Source organism: Phaseolus vulgaris, chromosome 5, assembly GCF_000499845.2.
Source record: "Phaseolus vulgaris cultivar G19833 chromosome 5, P. vulgaris v2.0, whole genome shotgun sequence".
NCBI classification, from domain to species: domain Eukaryota; kingdom Viridiplantae; phylum Streptophyta; class Magnoliopsida; order Fabales; family Fabaceae; genus Phaseolus; species Phaseolus vulgaris.
This window is the reverse complement of record NC_023755.2, coordinates 40,277,316-40,298,310: the sequence shown is the minus strand read 5'-3', so window position 1 is coordinate 40,298,310 and position 20,995 is coordinate 40,277,316. Positions and strand designations below refer to the sequence as shown.

At 32.7% G+C, this 20,995-nt stretch overlaps 4 protein-coding genes across 6 annotated transcripts; 3 read left to right on the top strand and 1 right to left on the bottom strand.

Annotated features, from left to right (window-relative positions):
* Window positions 1-391: 391 nt before the first annotated feature.
* LOC137836028 (DCC family protein At1g52590, chloroplastic) lies at window positions 392-2,515 on the bottom strand. The gene is made up of 5 exons (XM_068644834.1): window positions 1,788-2,515; window positions 1,627-1,684; window positions 1,188-1,295; window positions 834-926; window positions 392-735 (listed from the first exon to the last, which is right to left on the bottom strand). The coding sequence occupies exons 1-5, from the start codon at window positions 1,975-1,977 to the stop codon at window positions 654-656; spliced, it is 531 nt and encodes a 176-aa protein (XP_068500935.1). The 5' UTR covers window positions 1,978-2,515; the 3' UTR covers window positions 392-653.
* An 860-nt stretch (window positions 2,516-3,375) lies between these two features.
* LOC137836027 (uncharacterized) lies at window positions 3,376-6,903 on the top strand. Its single transcript, XM_068644833.1, has 8 exons — window positions 3,376-3,627; window positions 4,152-4,264; window positions 4,456-4,527; window positions 4,767-4,802; window positions 5,607-5,652; window positions 5,973-6,060; window positions 6,462-6,519; window positions 6,731-6,903. Exons 1-8 carry the CDS (start codon window positions 3,549-3,551, stop codon window positions 6,779-6,781), a joined length of 543 nt encoding a protein of 180 aa, XP_068500934.1. The 5' UTR covers window positions 3,376-3,548; the 3' UTR covers window positions 6,782-6,903.
* Window positions 6,904-9,674: 2,771 nt separating this feature from the next.
* LOC137836026 (pentatricopeptide repeat-containing protein At1g52620) lies at window positions 9,675-13,733 on the top strand. The gene is made up of 2 exons (XM_068644832.1): window positions 9,675-13,156; window positions 13,275-13,733. Exon 1 carries the CDS (start codon window positions 9,791-9,793, stop codon window positions 12,251-12,253), a length of 2,463 nt encoding a protein of 820 aa, XP_068500933.1. The 5' UTR covers window positions 9,675-9,790; the 3' UTR covers window positions 12,254-13,156; window positions 13,275-13,733.
* A 3,372-nt stretch (window positions 13,734-17,105) lies between these two features.
* LOC137836025 (nodulin-30-like) lies at window positions 17,106-19,585 on the top strand. Of its 3 annotated transcripts, XR_011085180.1 has the most exons (3): window positions 17,106-17,897; window positions 18,516-18,620; window positions 19,416-19,554. XR_011085180.1 is itself a non-coding variant. In XM_068644831.1 (2 exons), the coding sequence occupies exons 1-2, from the start codon at window positions 17,258-17,260 to the stop codon at window positions 19,427-19,429; spliced, it is 654 nt and encodes a 217-aa protein (XP_068500932.1). In that variant the 5' UTR covers window positions 17,106-17,257; the 3' UTR covers window positions 19,430-19,585. The 3 variants fall into 3 exon arrangements, 2 of the variants coding, with proteins under 2 accessions (XP_068500932.1, XP_068500931.1); XM_068644831.1 differs by lacking the exon at window positions 18,516-18,620 and having other exon boundaries at window positions 19,416-19,585; XM_068644830.1 differs by lacking the exon at window positions 19,416-19,554 and having other exon boundaries at window positions 18,516-18,761.
* Window positions 19,586-20,995: the final 1,410 nt, after the last annotated feature.

Here is a 20,995-nt window from a genome sequence, read left to right as displayed (position 1 = left end):
GCATAATGATACCTAACATGAAAGCTTTTATAAAAAAAGAAAGTTGCATAATGATACCTAACATAAAAGCTTTTATAAAAAAAAGAAAATGTAGATAGAATCTTGACAAACATGCAGACAGAATGGAACAATATACATCTTAACATGTTTTTAGGTAAAGAACATATTTGTGAAGATTTCATGATCTCACTACAACTAGATTCTTAACCAATGAATAGTTCTTCCTTTTTCTAAGTAGAACTACTAGTTTCTTTATCTAATATGAAGGAGATTTGAGTCTTTGGTTAAACTTAGTTCTTTGTTGAAGCTGAAAAACATAAATTGTGTCAAACAAAGACATTTTTTATCACACAAAGACCCCAAACAGTTAAACAAAGATAAGAAGAATACATTTAGACAACTTAATGATTCCTGATGAAGCTATGAAATTATTGGGAGTATGTAGTGACATGATTTGGTACAGAAAAAATATTATGAATCGATGTTCTTCTCTACTTCTATAAAATAAAACAACAAGTAAAGTTCATATACAGAGCAGTACATGGAAGCTTCAAAAGATTTGAGGACAACATGATCTGACAACAACTATAAAGAACCCCACTTTTTGAACTTAGCAGGTTGCTATTATCCCATGTACTCATGCCAGGATGATGCTATATTTCACATGATTCAGAACGACCAAAAATCATGTAACGGTTGTTTGCAACATTGTCATAAACAAAATCTCTGACAAACCTGCAATCATCCATGACATATATCATCAAGCTTGTTGCCCTTAAGCAAATAAAGAACACCATAAAACCCACAAAGCAAGAGGGAAAAATACTACTTACAGAGGAACAAATTGAAGAAGAATTGCTAGTTGTGGAAATGGCAAGTTTATGTATTCCATTATCTTCAATACGGCTTCTGACTTTATGTACGATCTAGAATCAACCAGACAGTCAATTTTTTTATAAAAGCTTTCATGTTAGACATCATTATGCAATCAAAAAGTCATTTGTTTCCACTGTTAATTCTTTTTTCTTGTAATTTACAATATGACGTTCTTGTTTCCTCACATATACATTAACTTGGTTGAGGAAATAATGGAAAATTTAACCGAAAAAGGGTGATCTTATTGGGATGAAAATTGTTGAGGAAACCTTGAAATTTTTACAAATGCTTTTGAACCTTCAATAGCATACCTGTCCTTTTCAACCAGCACAACACTTGAGATGTCATCAGGAGCTCTTCCTGATCTCCTAAGCAACATTTTACCCGCTTCACTCTGAAGAGCTTCATATCTAATTGTCCTAACAATCATCAAAAAAGCACAAACAAACGAAAATAACTGATCAACTTTTCTTTAGTCGTGGGATCTCAACACAGTTTCACGATAGGCCCAACAAACTCTCACGCAAACTCTCACGCAGATAGGTTTTAAATGGCTCTGATACCATATTAAACCTAACTCGCTCATAATATAAGATGAGTTTGCACAAGAACAAAATATCCTAATTTCTATTAGAGATCCCGAACATAAAGAAACAACTTCAATATACAACTATAGGAGATAAAATTTTAATGTGAGAGTAATCAAAGGGAGGAATTATCACAAGGAGAAAGAAAAAAGGGATCATGTACTTATTTCTATCGTTATCACTGACGAACTTCACACCCCCGTTGCACAAGTTGCATACTCCTGTGTCACAAGAAAGATTTTTCACCCAACCTTAGCATGGAAGAAAAATTCACTTGTTTGTTAAAGGTAGCATGAAGAAAAAAGACGATAGAGGGTTAATTACCGTCAAACAGCATGATGGGTCGCTTGTCTTGGTCGAAGAAACTGGAAGTTGCTTCAACCCAGTTGGTTGTGTCGCCGCCACGGGGTTGTGACAGAGTGGCAAAGGTGCTGAATTTCCGACCAGACATCGAGCACACGCTTGAGTTGAAGCTCCTGACACAACCAGAAAGTGTTGGAAGTTGAAGAGCCATTGAACTCTGAGAAACACCAAGCCCTGCAAAAGGAAAAACCAGATAAACTCTTCAGAAACATGCTCTTGTCATTTTAACTGAGTTTTAAACAAAAAGGGTTAATTTTGAAGTGATTTTTTTAAGGATGTTATTGTAAAAAAGACTAATTGCTAAATTACAAGTGAACATGTAATATTTAAAATATTAATGCAACATGGGTAGGAAGAAATGTTTCAGAGTTCTAAGAAAAAAAAATGTAGAGTTCTTTGCTTAAAATATTGAGAAATGTCATGAACTTTATAGAGGTAATCTCCCATGTGAAATTTTCATCTGATTTATCTTTTTCTGTGGGTGTTATTATGTCAAATCTTTTGTAAGATTTGGTTATGAAATTTTGTATAAAACTTGTATTTTAATAATTGTTTATTCATATTTAAATGTTTCTAATAAGTCTAAAAACTGTTGTAGATAAGATTTTAGATGTCATGAAACTTTTGTTTAAAGAAGTTTGTAGCAGAGGTAACTTGCAATGTTTTCTATGCAAATATTTGATTATAGTAGTGACACGACAGTGTAATTTGAATGTAAGTGAGTGCTCAGAGAAAAAAAAACAAAATATCCTTAATTTTTTTTATAAATTTATATAATTTATAATTATATATACATATTTTTGTTTTTGTATTGTATCAGTGCTCATATATAGAATATTACAATATTCTATTTGTGTTGTGTGAATTTGTGGGATGAAACCCTCTTTCTATTTAGATAATCGATGTTGTTATTTTTTCTTTAATAATGTTTGAAGGGCATAATTAATATTGAAGGACTGTTTCATGAAAATTGATGTTGATGTTTGAAGGAGAATAATTCAGGTTAAACTAATTTAGAATTTTTGAATATTTTATATTTTTATTTAAATACGGTATTAAATATTTAAAATTTGTATTTATTTAAAAAATTTAATATTTTAAATTTTTATTTAAATAGAACATTAAATAACTCTCTCTATATCTTCCTAAAAGGTTTCATCTTTAGGTTTTATCTCTTACACAAAATCAAAGTTAATGCAATTGTATTAGGGATAAACAAGTTAGGGATTTTGACCAAATCCTTATTTATTGACCATGTCGACCAATGATATTATTATCAACTCTGACTTAAAAAAGATAAAATCTAGAGGGTTTAGGGTATTCTTGAGAATTCTTTTAACTATTTTTCTATTTTAATTAATTTATTATTTATTATGTTAATTCTAGCTTTAACTTCAACATGTTTCGAATGTAATAAAAATAATATGATACGGCAATAAAGATTATTTATTATAAATTTGAAATATAATATATACTTAAAATCTAAATAAATATTTAAAAATATTATTCGTAATATTAAATGACCTACATGATTAAAATTAAATCCATAATAAAATATCCTCTTGCAAACGGGGGAAAACAAAAAGGAGAGTTACGCCTTGGTGTTGCAGTGAAGTTGGGACTTGCAGCAGCAACCATAGACTTCTGCGTTTCGCGTTCTGCGTTCTGCGTTTTGCGTTCGTTCTTCGTTCTGCGTTGAAGGGAAGAGAAGAAGCAACAACAATGGGTTGGATCGGAGAGACTGTGGATTCCGTCAAATCTCTTCAGATCCGGCAGGTTCTCACCCAGGCCGTTAGCCTCGGTTCGTTCTTCTTCTCCTCTCTCTTTTTCCGTTTCAATTTTTCATTTTATCTACCCTCAATTTCCTGTGCCTACACTCCAAAATCAATCCAAATTGCAACTTCTGCAACCAAATTCTTCACTCCCCACTTTTTTAGGGTTTTTATAATCAACTCCGATTGCCAATTTTTTCACTGTTAGCATTTGTAAGAGCATTACGCGAGCATGGATGTCTTTAGGGGTTTATCTTTAGCGGCTCTCACTCTCACTGTCACACTGCCAGGTTATAGATTATGAGGATCAATATGATTTATTGTAATTCGATTATGCAGACAACATAGGGATTGTGTTTGTCTTCCGTACTTTATATGATTCCTCTATCATACTCAAAGTTTATATATGTATATGCTGCAGACAGTAATTCAACATTTGGTTGATGACTCTATATAGGCTATAGTGTTTAATCACAAGTACCGTCGACAATGTGGTTTTCTTGGTCTATATGTAGGGTTTTTATTTACCAAGGTAATTTATGTTTTGACTCAGGCATGATTGTTACGTCTGCGTTGATAATATGGAAGGCATTGATGTGCATTACTGGCAGTGAATCTCCTGTTGTTGTTGTTCTTTCTGGAAGCATGGAACCAGGATTCAAGCGGGTGAGTCGGTCTTATGCAGGAATGCTTCTGTTTTTTTTTTTTTTTTACCATTAATAGTATTTTTGTGTTTCTTGTACTCTTGATTCCGGATATATTTCAATGAGAGAGAAGCTGTGTATATATGTAAACTATTCTTGTGAGCTTAATTTGTCTGCTACTTTGTGGTTTTAACAAATGCGGCTAATGTGCAGGGAGACATCTTATTCCTGCACATGAGTAAAGATCCAATTCGGGCGGGGGAGATTGTTGTGTTTAATGTGGATGTAAGTTCTCTCTTGGGTTGTTTCTTTATATATTGCCTAGCTAATTTGTATTTATCAGAATCAATCTATAAAAAATATTGTATGAGTACCATTGTGAATGGCTTAACTCAGAATAATAGGTTTGCTTAGTCTTGTTAGTTATATTCATTGTTTGATTCTCTGTTTTCTGCTCACCACTTTCCTGTCATTATTGACGTAAATGAGATACTTTATTGACATGTATTTTTTTATTTATTTAGGGGCGTGAGATTCCAATTGTTCATCGTGTAATTAAGGTAAGCACCTCTGAGACACTTAAATTGATTTTTGGATGGAAAATTAGGGAAAATCGGTTCACAGCATTACATGGGGAGATCCATTTCATAAGTGTGTTGCTGAAGTGCTGTGCTTATTCAGTTTGATGTGATGTGACTACGAACCAAATCCTAACCTGGGTTTTATCGACATATGTGCCATCAGTTTGTGGTTCTCCTTATTTTAATCTATTGACGTAATCTTTGAAGCATAAGGAACATCAATGTAGATTGCCATTAGAACTTTCCTCCTTCACTCTCTGCCCCTCTTTTGTTGCGTGATTGAACTACTTAGTTATTTCCATTGACAACATTGTGAAAACCTGAGAGGATCATAATCTCAGGGTAATGGATATGAATATCATCGATTACTTGGGACTATCATTCCTTGCAAAAGGAAACTTCCTGAATCTCCAAACACACATGCATATTCACTAGTTTAACAGTATGCTTTCTAAAACACGCCTACTTTCCTCCTTCAATCACTGCCCTTCTCTTGTTGCTTAAACTAGTTTTATCAACTTATTGTCACTGAAAAATGGAGAACATCAAGAATCTCTGGATAATTCATAAGATTGATTAGTTGGATTTATCCTTCTTTCCAGCAAGAAACTCTTCAATCCCTCAAGTGCACACATGTTCACGCACACTTACATATTCACTTGTTTAAATTCTATATGTTTTCTAAAACACGAACTCTCTGGTTTAGCATTCTCTATGCTTTCTGAAATTTATGATAATTATGGTTGCCCTGTTTTAGAGTCTCAATACTTGATCATTCTGTAGGTACATGAAAGGGAAGATACTGGAGAGGTTGATGTTCTCACAAAAGGTAATGTCTGGTTCATGACTAGATTACTTAATGGAAATGTTGGCTATATTGATTTTTTGGTCCTCCATTTTACAGAAATACTAGTGATGCTTGCAACACACTTTTTCTAACACATTATTATTGAATGAATTTTCCAGTAAAAGAAATGGACCCATTCTCTATTTTGTGAGAAATGCTTGAAGTGTTTTAGTTCAGTCTATTGTTGGGATCTCTCTTGTACTACACCTACTAGAGTGCAAATTTTGAAATTCATTATTTTCTCTAGTATTCTATTTCATAATGCAGTGCTCTCCCTTGATTTATTTTGTTGTCTTTGGCAGGAGACAACAATTATGGGGATGACAGGCTATTGTATGCTCATGGTCAGCTTTGGCTGCAAAGGCACCACATAATGGGTAGAGCTGTCGGGTATGGTATTTTGTTTAGTTACACTTGCTCCACTTATTGTATAACTGTTTTCTAAACCTGCTTTGTTATAGCCACACTCACTTGTTGTGGCAACCACACAAAGTTATTTATAATATTTAGGTTATATGTTTCAAGTCTCCAACTATAATAAGAGAGAGAGATGTGTGACATCAACGAAGTAGGCTTTTTTTGGCTACATGCTAAATGCACTAGGGGAGCATAGTATCTAACAATGTGCGCAATTTACACCCAATAAGCTCTTGAATATGAGCATCATCCTTAGTGTTAATCCTACTTTATCCCGTAATGATACCAACAGTTTGACATTTAATATTATGAAGCATTTCAATTGGTAAGTAATTTTCTGGTACTCTAAAAATTGTCTGTATTGTCAATGGCAGGTTCTTACCTTACGTGGGCTGGGTGACCATAATTATGACTGAAAAGCCTATTATCAAGGTTTGTTTTCTGTGCCAATCTATTGTGTTCATCTAGCTCGTGTAGGGTGTTTACGGTTTGAAACTTAATAGTTTTGTTGTGATGCTGATTTATGCAAAACAATGGATGATATTTTACTCTGCGCTGCCATAAAATGACCATTTTCAAGATGCATGACATATTTTAAGTTGAAGCAAGTGTGAAGTATTCTAAAGCTGTCTCATCTTTGCAGTATATTCTCATTGGTGCTTTGGGGTTGCTCGTGATTACTTCAAAAGATTAAATGATATGGTAGTATGAGCAGACATCATGGTTTTCTTGAAGGTGTCATTTTGTACCATTCATAGTATGGAGGACTATATAATGTTAAGAATTAATGCAAAAATAGTTGAATTTTGATATTTACCTTGATGAGTTGGCATCTGATCGAACCCCACCGCCCCCCTCCTTTATATTCTTCTACTTTGGTGCAGTTCCTTATCCACAATGTCACCTGCTGTCTATGTTCATAAAAGGCTGCTTAGTTCTTTGCGAAATTTTTTAGCTTGCCCATGCTTTACGAATCTAATATAATTATTGAAATTTTTATCTTGATCGATCCTAAACGAAGCTAATATAATATTTGTGGGGGTTATTGGATTTTTGTAGTTGGTTATTTGTAGCTTTCACCCCTTTTTAGTATGATCACGGATTTCCCTTGGGTTACTCAGCCTGATCATACCATGTACTTTGTGCCACCCTATACTAAATTTGGAAATATCTTTTTATCTTTTTTTGTGTTATTTCTATACATAATGAGGAAGATGTTTTTGGATCCGGTATTGTTTTTAGATTTACAAAATTTAGAAATTTTTTTGATTTGAGATAAGTCCATGGATCATATAATCCAGAAGTTAATTTTATATTTAGAAAAAACTTCCAGATTATGTGATCTGAAAATTAATCACGCATTTCTTTTGAATTACATAATTTGAAAGTGAATTTTATATTAAAAAAAAAAATTGGATTACTTAATCTGAAAGTAAGTCTCGTATAGAAATATCATTCGGATGATGTAATTAGGAGTCTAATTAGACTATGAATTTAGAAAAAAAAATTATATAATGCAAAATATTAAAGAAATATATTTTTGAAATCCACCAATTCAACTTACCAAATATATACCAAAAGGAGATATTAATCTTAGTGCCAATCTTTTATCATTCAGACTGGGAACAATGGGGATGTACGCCATATTTTAATCTTTTTTCTGATAGAAAGAAAAAGCTTGTGATATGATTTATTTACTTACATGTTAAAAAATGTAAAAATAAAACAAAAAGAAATCAGCAATTATTATTTGGCCAAGCATACGTTTTAGTTTTTTCAAATCAAGAATTCAGTTAACAGATCTTTTGATAAATGCAAAAATATCCAGCATGTATTTGTCTTTTATTTTTATAATAATTAAAAGACTTGAATGGCTGACTACCAACATTTATTGATATTTTTGTAATCACGACATTATTTTTAATTGTTACTTTTAATTTTTAGTTTTGACACTTAAAACAATGAAGAAATTTCTATTTAATTTCCATCTTCATCATTTTTTTAACGGTTATAGATGAGCTAATCATCATGATAATCAAAATAAAAAATAAAGGTCGAAGAATGAAAATAATTCTTCCAAAATTATTCCAGAAATATTTTAATACCTCCTAAAGACAATGTAATAACCGCATTTTCATTCCATTTTGAATTTTAATTCGTCTGTGAAAATAATAAAAAAGGAAAATGCATAATTTAATTCGTGTTAAATCTTTTGAAATTTGAATATTAATGAATATTTAATCAAATGATTCTTTAAATTAAATGTTTCTACGTGTTATTTATAGACTTTACTTTCCATGAGACTATTATAATATATATATTATAATTAATTTTTATTTATACGATGTAAACTTTTAGCTCATTAGTGAGTTTTAGAGTAAAATTATGGTTTAATTATCTTTTTCGTCCCTATATTTATAATCAATAGTCAATTTAGTACAGTGATTTTTAAAAAAATCAATTTGGTCCCTAAGTTTTTTAAAATGTATTCAAAATGGTCCTTTATGTTAAATATCACCAAACGGCGTTAAGTGGTGCTTATGTGACAGACACCTGTAAGATGGTGCTTACATTACTTTAGTGAATACTGAATTAGGGTTTAGGTTATTCAAATTGGGGATTTCGAATTTCTGATTTAGGGTTTCTAATACGAGGATTGTTCCCCTGGTTGGATTTTGTAGAAACGAATGAGGGGAGCACACCTCCGAATGGAATCGAAGAAGGGAAGCGCACCACAGAATCCAACTAGGGGAGCAATCCAACTTAATGCCGTTTGGTGATATTTAATAGAAAATACCATTTTGAATACATTTTAAAAAACTTAGGGACCAAATTGAATTTTTTAAAAACCACTGTACCAAATTGACTATTGGTTATAAATATAGGGATGAAAAAGGTAATTAAACCTAAAATTATTTAACAATTATTGAGAGTGAGTGTATCATTGGTGCTACATTTCATGTAACATATTTCAGGGAGGTTTCCCAAGTGATTCAATTGTTGAAATGTAAATTAAAGATATGTGAATTTTCAATTTTCAATTTATATTTAAAAATATACTTTCACTTTTCAGATGACTATGTTTTTATGTGAATATAAAGAAATATTTTAAATATTACTTTGTAAGGACATATTCAGTTTTGAAAGAATATCGGGATATTATATTAATCTTTTGAAATTAAGAAGAAGAAAAAAAAACAAAATAAGTCTTTCAAAATTTTAGAATTGTATTTAGTTTGATATGTTCAACTATTTTATATATCTTAAATTTTAAATACATTTTCTTTTGTTAACTCATAATAAATTTAATAAAAAATTGTGATAGAATTTTAAATTTTAAAAATAAATAATTATTTTGGTGTATCTTAATGTATTTGAGGTTGGAATAATATTTATATTTTTTTCTTTTATTTTATCCTAATATTATTCTTGAAGGCTAATATTACGTATTTAAATAAATTCTTATTTTTTAATTTTGGGAACTGATTTAACACTGAGATACTAGAGATTAAAGTTTTCTCAATATTTTTTATAAAAAATAAATCTGATTTAGTTTGAATATAAACTAATAGAAAATTGAAGAATTATTATGAGTCTCTGGTAATAGGAAGATGAAGAAGATGTAACTGAGAAATGATTGAAACTTTTCCATGAAACCCTTTCTTCTTCTTCTTCTTCTTCTTCTTCTCTTTCAAACTCAACAATGTCCAAAGCCATTCTTTCTCGAATCAAACCTCGTCACCGCCCCAAAACTTCTTCCTCTTTGCCACCCCGCATCAACAACCTCGTCTCTGACGTCATCCGAATCCTTAAATCCCACCAATCTGAGGAATCCCTACAATCTCGCTTAGCTCAATCTCACGTTGTTGTTTCCGACATTGCCCATTTCGTCATCGACCGAATCCACGACCCGGAACTCGCTCTCAAGTTCTTCGACTGGGTTTCCACCCGACCCTTCTCTTGTTCTCTCGATGGGGTCGCCCATTCTTCTCTTCTGAAGCTCTTGTCCAGGTTCAGAGTGTTCTCGGAGATCGAGTTGGTGTTGGAAAGCATGAAAGTTCAACACTTGATCCCTACCCGTGCAGCATTCAGCGCTTTGATTCTTGCATATGCAGAATGTGGGTCGGTTGATAGGGCTCTCCAGTTATTCCATGCAGTGCGTGAGATGCATAGTTGTTTTCCCAGTGTTGTCGCTTGCAATTCGTTGCTGAATGGGTTGGTCAAGAGCGGGAAAGTCGATGTTGCGCTTCAGCTGTATGATGAAATGCTTCAAACAGATGATGGCACTGGTGCTGCTGTGGATAACTATAGCACCTCCATAGTGGTGAAGGGCCTGTGCAACTCGGGGAAAATTGAGGAGGGTTGGAGGTTGATTAAGGATAGATGGGGAAAGAGTTGTGTGCCATATGTGGTGTTTTATAATATAATTATTAATGGTTATTGCCAGAAGGGTGATCTCCAATGTGCAACTAGAGCTCTCAAGGAGTTGAAAATGAAGGGGGTTTTGCCAACAGTAGAAACTTACGGGGCTTTAATTAATGGATTTTGTAAGGTGGGGGAGTTTGAAGCAGTTGATCAATTTCTGACAGAAATGGCTGCAAGGGGATTGAATATGAATGTGAAAGTTTTTAATAATATTATTGATGCAGAATACAAGCATGGTTTGGTAGCCAAAGCAGCTGAGACGATGAGAAGGATGGCTGCGATGGGTTGTGAGCCAGATATTACAACTTACAATGTTATGATTAACTTTTCATGTAGGAGTGGAAGGACTAAAGAAGCTGGTGAACTCATAGAAAAGGCGAAAGAAAGGGGATTGCTGCCTAATAAGTTTAGTTATACACCCCTCATGCATGCTTATTGCAAACAAGGGGATTATGCTAAGGCATCAAGTATGCTTTTTAGGGTTGCTGAACTGGGAGAAAAACCAGACTTGGTTTCTTATGGAGCTTTTATACATGGAGTTGTCGTTGCTGGGGAAATTGATGTTGCACTGATGGTCAAAGAGAAAATGATGGAGAAGGGTGTATTTCCTGATGCTCAAATTTACAATGTTTTGATGAGCGGTCTCTGCAAGAAAGGGAGGTTTTCTGCCACGAAACTACTACTTTCAGAAATGCTTGATCGAAATGTTAAACCTGATGCATATGTTTATGCCACCCTGATAGACGGGTTTATTAGAAGTGGTGAACTTGATGAGGCAATTAAGCTTTTTGAAGTCATAATCGGAAAGGGTATGGACCCTGGTGTTGTAGGGTATAATGCCATGATCAAAGGCTTCTGTAAATTCGGAAAGATGACAGATGCTCTGTCGTGCTTAAATAAGATGAAAAAGGTGCATCATACTCCAGATGAATATACGTATTCCACAGTTATAGATGGATATGTAAAACAACATGACATGAGTAGTGCCCTCAAGATGTTTGGACAAATGATGAAACATAAATTCAAGCCAAATGTGATCACCTACACCTCTTTAATCAATGGGTTCTGTAAGAAAGCAGATATGATCAGAGCTGAGAAAGTTTTCGGAGGGATGAAATCTTTCAATTTGGAGCCTAATGTTGTCACCTACACTACACTAGTTGGGGGTTTCTTTAAGGCCGGTAGACCTGAGAAAGCAACGTCCATTTTTGAGCTAATGCTGATGAACGGTTGTCTTCCAAACGATGCTACATTCCATTACCTGATAAATGGTTTAACAAATACTGCACCTACTCCGGTTATTGTTGAGAAAAATGATTCTAAGGAAAATGAGAGGTCATTGGTTCTGGATTTCTTCACAATGATGATTTTGGATGAACGGGAACCAGTGATTGCTGCTTATAATTCTATTATTGTTTGTCTTTGTAAACACGGAATGGTTGACACTGCCCTATTATTGCAAACTAAGATGCTGAATAAGGGATTTCTTGTAGATTCTGTATGTTTCACTGCTCTGCTACATGGCTTATGCCAAAAGGGCAAATCAAAAGAATGGAGAAATATTATATCCTGTGATCTAAGTAAGATTGAACTTCAAACTGCTGTGAAATATTCCCTGACATTAGACAAATACCTATATCAGGGAAGGCTCTCAGAGGCCTCAGTTATTTTACAGACCTCCATTGAAGACTCCAAGTTTTCTGAACAACCTGATAAAGATCTAAAGGTTATAGCAAGATAGAGACCGAGAAAATTCCCATGCATCAGGAAATTTTACAGATTAAAGAAGTCAAGCAATTTTCAGTCATGTGTATATAATGTGATCTACATAGATTTTAAAGAAGACATTTATATTGTTTTCCGAATGCTATTAATCTTCTTGATCTCAGTAAACAGCAAAGGGACATCACAAATTATCTTCAGACAATCATCTTATGAAGAGTAAATCAATGAATGATTATTATTCCCAACCTTTTGCACTAGTACTGCATGCATTAAATATGTTGAATCTCAATGCTTTGAAGCTGGCATGCACAAAGATGTTGAATATCAATGCTTTGAAGCCTGAGACAGCTGCCAGTAACAATAAAGAGGTTCGCAGTCATTAGCCATGAAAAAGGTCCAATACCTTCCCAATTCCCACGAACATAAGAGGAAACTTTGCCTGACATGAGTATCAGGACCCCAAGGTTATTTCTTCAGTTTTTGGCAGTTCACTTATCATATTGAGGAAAGGTCCTCTACATAATAATGTGCCCTCACTGATTTATTTTGGCCTACTTTAATCACTTCTTCGCCCCTTGCTGGCTATCCCATGGGATGGGAGAGGGGCAAAATTGCAGCAAGCCTACAACACTAATCAATGTCAGAGAAAATGCATTGGGATATATATTTTGCATGCTAGTCAAAATGGAATTGGATTCTTCTCCACCTTATCAGTTAGTTGGATTATTCATGGATTCTGATTCAGATGTGAGAAAGCTGAAAAGGATCCTATGATAGAGCTAAAGAGCAGAGAAGAGTAATTGGTTCTGCAGTCCGCTAGTCTTTGAACTACTGGATTGGATGCTTTGGAGGCAGGCATGTGTGCAGTTGCTTCTGTTATTCTTTGGCTTCTGGAGCTGTTAGCTCTTATTCATCCCAGGTGTGGTCTTTGGTTGGTTTTCATAAATTTACCAACTAGTGTACCTTGAATAAAAGGTCTTCTTGGTTCATGATTACCATATTTTTAAAGCTAAATTGTGTTTTGTGTTCCTATTCAGATAATTAAATGGACATTTGATAAATACAAGAATGCTGCACATGTTCAACCCCATCCATGGAGTGCAAGTTCAATTATAGGATGTTCTGACTTTGATCAATATCTTGAACTTTCAAGTGATGCATTGATGATGCTATCAGTGTTTGATGGAAACAACTTTAGATCAAAGTCACTCTGCTGATAAATTTGTTGCTACTAACTCACTCTGCCTTAAAGAATGAAGGAGAGGTCCCAATGTAGCTGGAATGCATCAGTGTTGCCTCACACTCACTGCATAAATGCAAGAATTGGCCTACCTACTACATCATATATTTTTGTGTAATTTGGCATACAAAATACTGTAAATAAAAAGGGAGTAGAGAACACTTTTTTTTTTTAATTTTAAATTGTTTTTTTTACAAAATTATATGTACCTATAAATATATTTACATTTATACATAACTTTGATATACATACACAATTTTAATGAGATATTGATATAAAAAATATTTGAATTGCATTTCGTAATTATTGATTTTTCTTTCAAAAACATGTTTCCATCATGTAGGAGAGAAATTAAAGACATTTAAAAAAAATAGACGTATACATGCACACGTGTAATCATAGAACAAAATAGTATATTTTTGCTTAATTATGTTTATAGTCTAATTTTTTTGAATAATTTTGATTTTGGTCTCCTAAATTTTAAATTTGTTTTTAAGTTTCAAATTTATAAATTGATTATACTATTTCCTTTGTCCTTCAATTAAAAAAATTCATTTTTTTAGTTTTTCAATTTTATGAAATGTTATTTTTAGTTCTTGATATTAAACTACATTAGTCATGATGATGTGGAAAACTATTATCTTCTTAGTATTATATATATATATATATATTTAATTAAGTGTCATAATTTTTTGAAAATTTATCAAATACTTAAATGTCTTTTTTCTTCTAAATTGTGGAAACTATTTGTTTTGGTCTTCTATTTTATTGTGATATTTCCTATTTTACTCCTACTTTGTAAAATCTCACTCAAAAGTGTAATAAACTAACACCAATCAAAACTCCTTTATTTAAATCAAATTCATCGTGTTACTCATCTATGAAAATTTTTAATCGAATCACCAAAAAGAAACAATATGTAACCAATTTGGATAATTAAAAACATATTTAAACTTTTAATAAATTTTAAAAAGCTATGTCACTTAATTAAATTCATGAAATAAATGTTGAGTTATTCATACACAAAATAACATATTACATCTTAAACGTATATACATTTATATATTTACATTTAATAAATATTGTAAATATCAAACACACGTCATACCAAAGTTGCAACTTATTATAAAATATTTAATGTTAGTTGTGTCATTGGATTCTTATATAATTTTTATGATTTAGAGTATAAATAAAATATTAAATTCAATCATGAATTCTAAAGATATTTTTATAAACAAATTATTTTCAAATATAATATTTAAAACTTAAAACATATGAAAAACTAATTTAAAAACGTTGTACAATATATCCACCAATCATGAACTCCAACACCTTAAATCATGTCTCAAATTTGAGCCTACGTATTGAAAGATGTAATTGCAAAAAAATAACTAATAAAAATGGTTAATTAAGTTTTTAACGAAGTTTAATTGTCCACAGAAATTGATGAATATATCATGTAATCCAAAAAAAAAATACTGGAATAATGTAAAAGTTTGTTGTGTTATCCTATTAGAGTTGATCTCTAATAAGACACTAGAGACGAAAACAGTGGATAGATGGGTTTGGAAGGATAGCGTTTCAACTGAGTTTTCAGTTAAGTCCGCTTATGGGTTTTTAAGGGGAGAAGGTAGTGAGGAAGACTTAAGATATAAATTTTTCTGGAAAATTAAGGCGCTCCCCTCAGCTCAAGTCACAGCTTGGAGGTCAGAGGAGACAACAAATCATTTGTTTTGCGAATGCAGAGTTGCTTGGATAATTTGGAATCTCTGTTATAACTGGTTAGGAATAAGATCAGTGGATTGTATGAATCCTGGGTCTCATTTTGAACATTTTAAGATTCTGGATGCACCTATTTCAGTTAACCTTATTATGGGAAACCTGTGGATTGCGTTGGTTAGTGAGATATGGAGACACAGGAATAATTGTTTATTTAAAGGTGGAGTGGTTGATCACACTGAAATTTTCTCTCTGACACAGATTAAGGTTTGTTCATGGATCTCATCAAAGATACCGTCAGCTAATTTCTCATTCTCTGATTGGTGTCTTGAACCCTTGGTATGTATGTATTCTGTTTAGTTTTTATGTAAAAGGTTGTTTCTTGGGTTTCTTTTATTATTGATTGAAATGAGATAGAGAGTAGGAGGTCTTTTGGTTGATATGTAGATGGAAAGGCTCTTTGAGAAAATCTGTTTTGTTGTATAAGGGTTGGACCACCCTGAAGTGGTCTCATTTAATTTCATTGCTATTTGCTGATAAAAAAAAAAACCAACTTTTTTCTTAACTATCTTATATTACTCGTAATCACCCAATACGTTTTAAAAGAGTCTAATTTAGTAACTAATGGGAAAAAAAATCTAATTTTAAAAAGAGACTTAAAAATATAATTATACAATTTGTCATTTAACGAAAATTTATTATAAATTTAACTGCATGAATTATATAGTTCTTTTGTCAATTAATTCTGTTTATTAAAAATATAGTCTTGTAACTAATTAATATAATTACGTATTTTCAATTTATATGTGTTTGTATTTTTATATATTTAATTTACCATAAAATATATTTTTATATAATTGTCGTTCTAAACAAACAATTTTAGTTATAATATAACCGTGTTGTAATATAATAATGAATCAACTCTTAATTTTAATGAAGGATCGACCTTTTGTGAACCCAATTTTTCCAAAATAAACATTATTTTTTATGGGAGATTTTAGTCCATCCAATACCCGAAAGGGCTGTAAAATATTTTATTTATATATATTTTTATCACAAATGCTTGATAACTTATTTAATATAATGAAAAATAATAATTACGTAACTATTTTTCTTCTCATCACGTCTCTTTTCTTAGAAATGATTTTACTCAACCCACTTGTGTGTGTATATATATATATATATATATATATATATATATATATATATATATATATATATATATATAATAGAAATTAGTTTTATTCATCAAAATAATTAGTTTTATATCGATTAAATTAGAAATCACCATTTTATAATTTAAAAAATTATTGATTTTTAAAGTAATTTTTATTATTAATAAAAATTTATGAAATAATTTTTAAATTAGTATCTAATTATTAACTAATAAAGTTTTAGCTACTAACTACTTATGTTCTAAATTAATCTCTATTAGTTTTTTTAGATACTAATTTAGAATCTAAAATATTAATAACTAAAATTTTAGTAGCTAATTTAAATAACAATTTAGAAACCATTTTATAATATTTTATTAATAATAAAAACCACATTCGATACTAATAATTTTTTAATCTCTAAATTAGTATTTAATTAGTGAATGACTAATTATTTTTTATCTTTAAACTACTATTTAATGATTTTCTTGTATTATATATATATATGTATATTGATATACTTATAATGATTTTTTTTAAAAACTAAAAAAAAATACAAATATTACAATATTTTTAGTATATTAAGAAATCTACTTTAAATTTTATAAAAACAATTTCTAAGATAAAGTTTACTTAGATAAATGTTTTTATCCTATAGATTTCTATCATAGTATATTAAATACATTAATTTTATTTTATGTTTAGAGGTAGATATATTTTTAACTCTTGAAAAACAAATGAGTCAGGTTGTGTAATAAAGATGAAAGGTCGTTATAAATTTGTATAATAAACATGTTCATGGTTTCTACATTCTTCTATATATACTGTAAAATTCATGTACCTCAGCACCAAACAAAATCTAAAACTGTAAATTGGTTTATCACTGGAAATCCAATTGAGGGAGAAAATGAGAGCCATACTAATTACTCTGTTCTTGATCCTAAGTGTGGTAGTTGCAGAAGAGGCAGAAGATGCTGCAATTGTTGAAACCATTGATCCTGCAAAAGAAGCAGGAATTTCTGTAGCAACTAATCCTGCAAAAGATCATGGAATTGGTGGAACTGGTGAAATCAATGATCTTGCTGAAGATGCTGGAGTTGGTATTAGCAAAGCCATTTATCAAACACTTAGTGGGCAACCTGAAGCGTACGAATCTCCAAGATTCAAGAGGTTTGTGACACATTGCAGCTCACATGTTGCTGAAACATGCAGTGATCCAATGCACTATGAGGGTGGAATCCGTAACCCAACTGGGTTGTCTCACTGCATTTTTGATTCCATGGAAGCATGCTTGGCAGATCATAAAGCCTCGTTTTATGACTCTGCTCGTTCCAAAATCCTAAACCTTAAACCCACAAAAGTCGAATATTTGCCGGTTATCATTCAGACAGTAAAATTTCAAACTGTGTTGAAAACCTGCTCTCAAGTCAGTGCACAAAGTTGTTTGAGTGATTCTGATGTTGATGCATCAACTTTAGGAGCTTGTCTCTTACCATCTTTGAACCAGTGTGTGTATCCTACTCAAGTTCCACCTCCACCACCTCCTGGTAAGACTTCTTTAATAATATATATGATTTAAGAAATATAATTAACACACTTTTATTTCTGTATTTTGTTAACAAAACTCATTTTAGATTAACCTCTACAAAATTCTACCTTTTCACCACTACTTTTTCATTAAAACAAAAAAAAATAATATTAAAAAATAATATTTCATCGTATCTTGTACTCTTTTTTTCCGTAAACTTAAACTTTAGAGTTTAGAGTTTATGGTTTAGAATTAAAGATTAGGGTTTACACATACTAAACTCTAAATTCTAAGATCTTATATCGATTAAAAATAAAAATATTTCATAATATATAAATTTTATTATAAAATTACATAAATGCATCATTTCATGTGAAATTTTTGAAAAACATGTAAATAATTTCGAAAACCATTACATGAGCAGATATATTCATGATGGAAATAGAAGTAGTTTCATCAAATAAATTAATATTATAGGATTTTCAAAAACATAACACTAATGTGGCTTCTTATAGTTTTTTCTTACATTATGTGTTCTTATTATATCTGATGTTTCACATGTTTTCCATTGCTTCTTCTTTTTTTTCTGGAATTAATGTTTATATTTTAGAAGCTTAAAAGGTTGTGGTTTGTGCAGATGAGACACGAAGATAAATCATACTGGGGAAGTACTTATAGTTAGCATTGCCATATTATGCTAATACAACAATAATCGCAATGTTTTCTCCATCATCTTATATATGTAATAAATAATCTCTTTTTTCTAGCTAAGATTAAACTCTTAATCTCGTTCTTAATTTAATTTATGGTGAAGGATATGTTATACCTTCAATATTCTATGTCACTCTATGATACATGGTAATGAAGTTTGATTTTCTATTCACACTGTAACATCCTAATTTTTACCCATATATTAAAACAAACAATATCTAATTACAAATAACATATACTACTTTCTCATATGTGTATCTCAAAAGAAATATCCCTCTTCATAGGGATTTAATATATACATTAAAAGTTTTAACAACAAAACAAAACATTCAAATAAAACTATCTCATCCTCCAGCTGCTCACTAAGGAGTTCTATTACCTGCAATCTCATCTGCTCCCGTGTAAAACACGATCATCACAAATAAAGAAACAAACACAAACAAATAAAGGGTAAGTTATCTATATAAAAAGTTTTGATATAATTCAAAATTTAAATTAATAAGCATAATTCATCAATTCTCATGCGATTTCTCAATTTTAATATGAGATATTGATATTAAAAATATTTGAATTACATTTCTTAATTATTGATTTTTCTTTCAAAAACTTGTTTCCATCATGTAGGAGAGAAATGAAAGACATTTAAAAAAAATTAGACGTATACATGCACATGTGTAATCATAGAATAAAATAATATATTTTTGCTTAATTATGTTTGTAGTCTAAATTTTTTGAATAATTTTGATTTTGGTCTCCTAAATTTTAAATTTGCTCTTAAGTTTCAAATTGATAAATTGATTATACTATTTCTTTTTGTACCGATCAGGTGGTCGAAAATGATGACGTGGCAGCAAGCGATAACATAGGCGTGTTGAGCGGGACATCTGGATGACAGAAGGGAAGCACATCGGGAAGTTTGTGTAGTCGCCAGTTGTCAGCTTGGCGTTCTCCAGTATATATAACTGGCGGTCACCAGGCTTGCGTCATAGTCGCCAGTTGCGAGTTTATAACCAGCGGTCACCAGGTTTGCGTCGTAGTCGCCGGTTACGAGTTTATAACCGGCGGTCACCAGGCTTGCGTCGTAGTCGCCGGTTGCGAGTTTATAACCAACGGTCACCAGGTTTGCGTCATAGTCGTCGTATGCGAGTTTATAACTGGCGGTCACCAGCCTTGCGTCGTAGTCGCCGTGTGAGTTTTAGGAGATCAGGTGGTTTGAGACCGCCGAAAGGGGCACATCGCCGAAAGATCAGGAAGGCTTGCTTAAGGCTTTCAAGAGGTACTAATACGAAAGGCGAGGTTATCAGACGATCATTCCCTAGCCAGAGGTTGAGGCAAGGGAACAGTTTACCAGAACATGCATGATGCACGAGTGAAGCAGATCATCATAAGCGGCAAGCGAGACCACAGGGAAGGTGTGTATGGTGACACCCCGCACTCGCCACTTAAGGGGTCGCGCTCCAAGGAAGCTGTAGTTGCTCCTCGACGGGGTAACTTAGTCAAATAGCTTGAAGAGTAGAGTTGACGCTCAAGTAGAAGGTGACTCCAGATGGTGACACGTGTACAGCTGGATGCGAGCCACGTGTCCAGAGGTGTAACCGTCAGGAGAGAGAAAGTGCTCAGGTATATAAGGAACTCTAACGAACTTATGAGGTACGCGCGTTCAGAACACTTCTTTACGCTTTGAGAACACTTGAGTACGCTGAGAGAGATTTTGCACGGTTCCTTGAGTTTTAGCTTTTCTCTCTTAGATTTTTTGTGGTTCCGTCACTGACTTGAGCGTCGGAGCGCGATCGGCCGCAGTGGCGCCACTCTGTCTTTTTCAGGTTCTTGAGGAGAATCGAGGTGCGAAGGACGGAAGCTAGCGTGGTGCAAAGCCGATCCAGAAGGAGAAACCATCGACGTGGCAAGGCTCTTGCGCTCTGGTCAACCGGCAGGATCATCAGGCGCCCACCGTGGGGTCGTGTAAAACCTGTTCCCATCCACAGCGTGAGTTCTTGAAGTTTCTGCAGTTTCTGTGTGGTTGTGTGCTGGTGCAACCATTCTTCACCGTTCGTTCGAGCTTCTGTTCGGTGAATTGAAGTTTTCCACCGTTCGTTTGGGTTTTAATCGGTAGTTTGAAGTTTTCCACCGTTCGTTTGAGCTTTCGATCGGTTTCTTGAAGTTTCTTGCTGCTTGTGCGGTGTTCGATCGGTTGAATCGAGGTTTTACCGTTCGTTCGCGTTTCTGATCGGTGAATCGGGAGTTTTGCTAGAGAAGTGGTAGGTTCGTGGTGAGATTGCGAGTTTCTGTGAAGGTTTGACGTTCGAATCTATCGGCGTGTTGTTGTGGTTGCGTTTGAGGAAGTTCTTGGGAGTTTGAGAGTTTTGATCGATTGATTGCTGGATCGATCGTTTGCTGGTGAAGGTT

Excerpts from the sequence above, each read along its gene's own strand:
- LOC137836028 (XM_068644834.1), bottom strand. The coding sequence starts at position 1,977 with ATGGCTCTTCAACTTCCAACACTTTCTGGTTGTGTCAGGAGCTTCAAC. Across the intron at positions 927-1,187 it reads GTGCTGGTTGAAAAGGACAG|ATCGTACATAAAGTCAGAAG; the intron begins GTATGCTATTGA and ends GGTTGATTCTAG. Across the intron at positions 736-833 it reads CTTCTTCAATTTGTTCCTCT|GTTTGTCAGAGATTTTGTTT; the intron begins GTAAGTAGTATT and ends GGATGATTGCAG.
- LOC137836027 (XM_068644833.1), top strand. The coding sequence starts at position 3,549 with ATGGGTTGGATCGGAGAGACTGTGGATTCCGTCAAATCTCTTCAGATC. Across the intron at positions 4,265-4,455 it reads TGGAACCAGGATTCAAGCGG|GGAGACATCTTATTCCTGCA; the intron begins GTGAGTCGGTCT and ends GCTAATGTGCAG. Across the intron at positions 6,520-6,730 it reads CTGAAAAGCCTATTATCAAG|TATATTCTCATTGGTGCTTT; the intron begins GTTTGTTTTCTG and ends TCATCTTTGCAG.
- LOC137836026 (XM_068644832.1), top strand. The coding sequence starts at position 9,791 with ATGTCCAAAGCCATTCTTTCTCGAATCAAACCTCGTCACCGCCCCAAA.
- LOC137836025 (XM_068644830.1), top strand. The coding sequence starts at position 17,258 with ATGAGAGCCATACTAATTACTCTGTTCTTGATCCTAAGTGTGGTAGTT.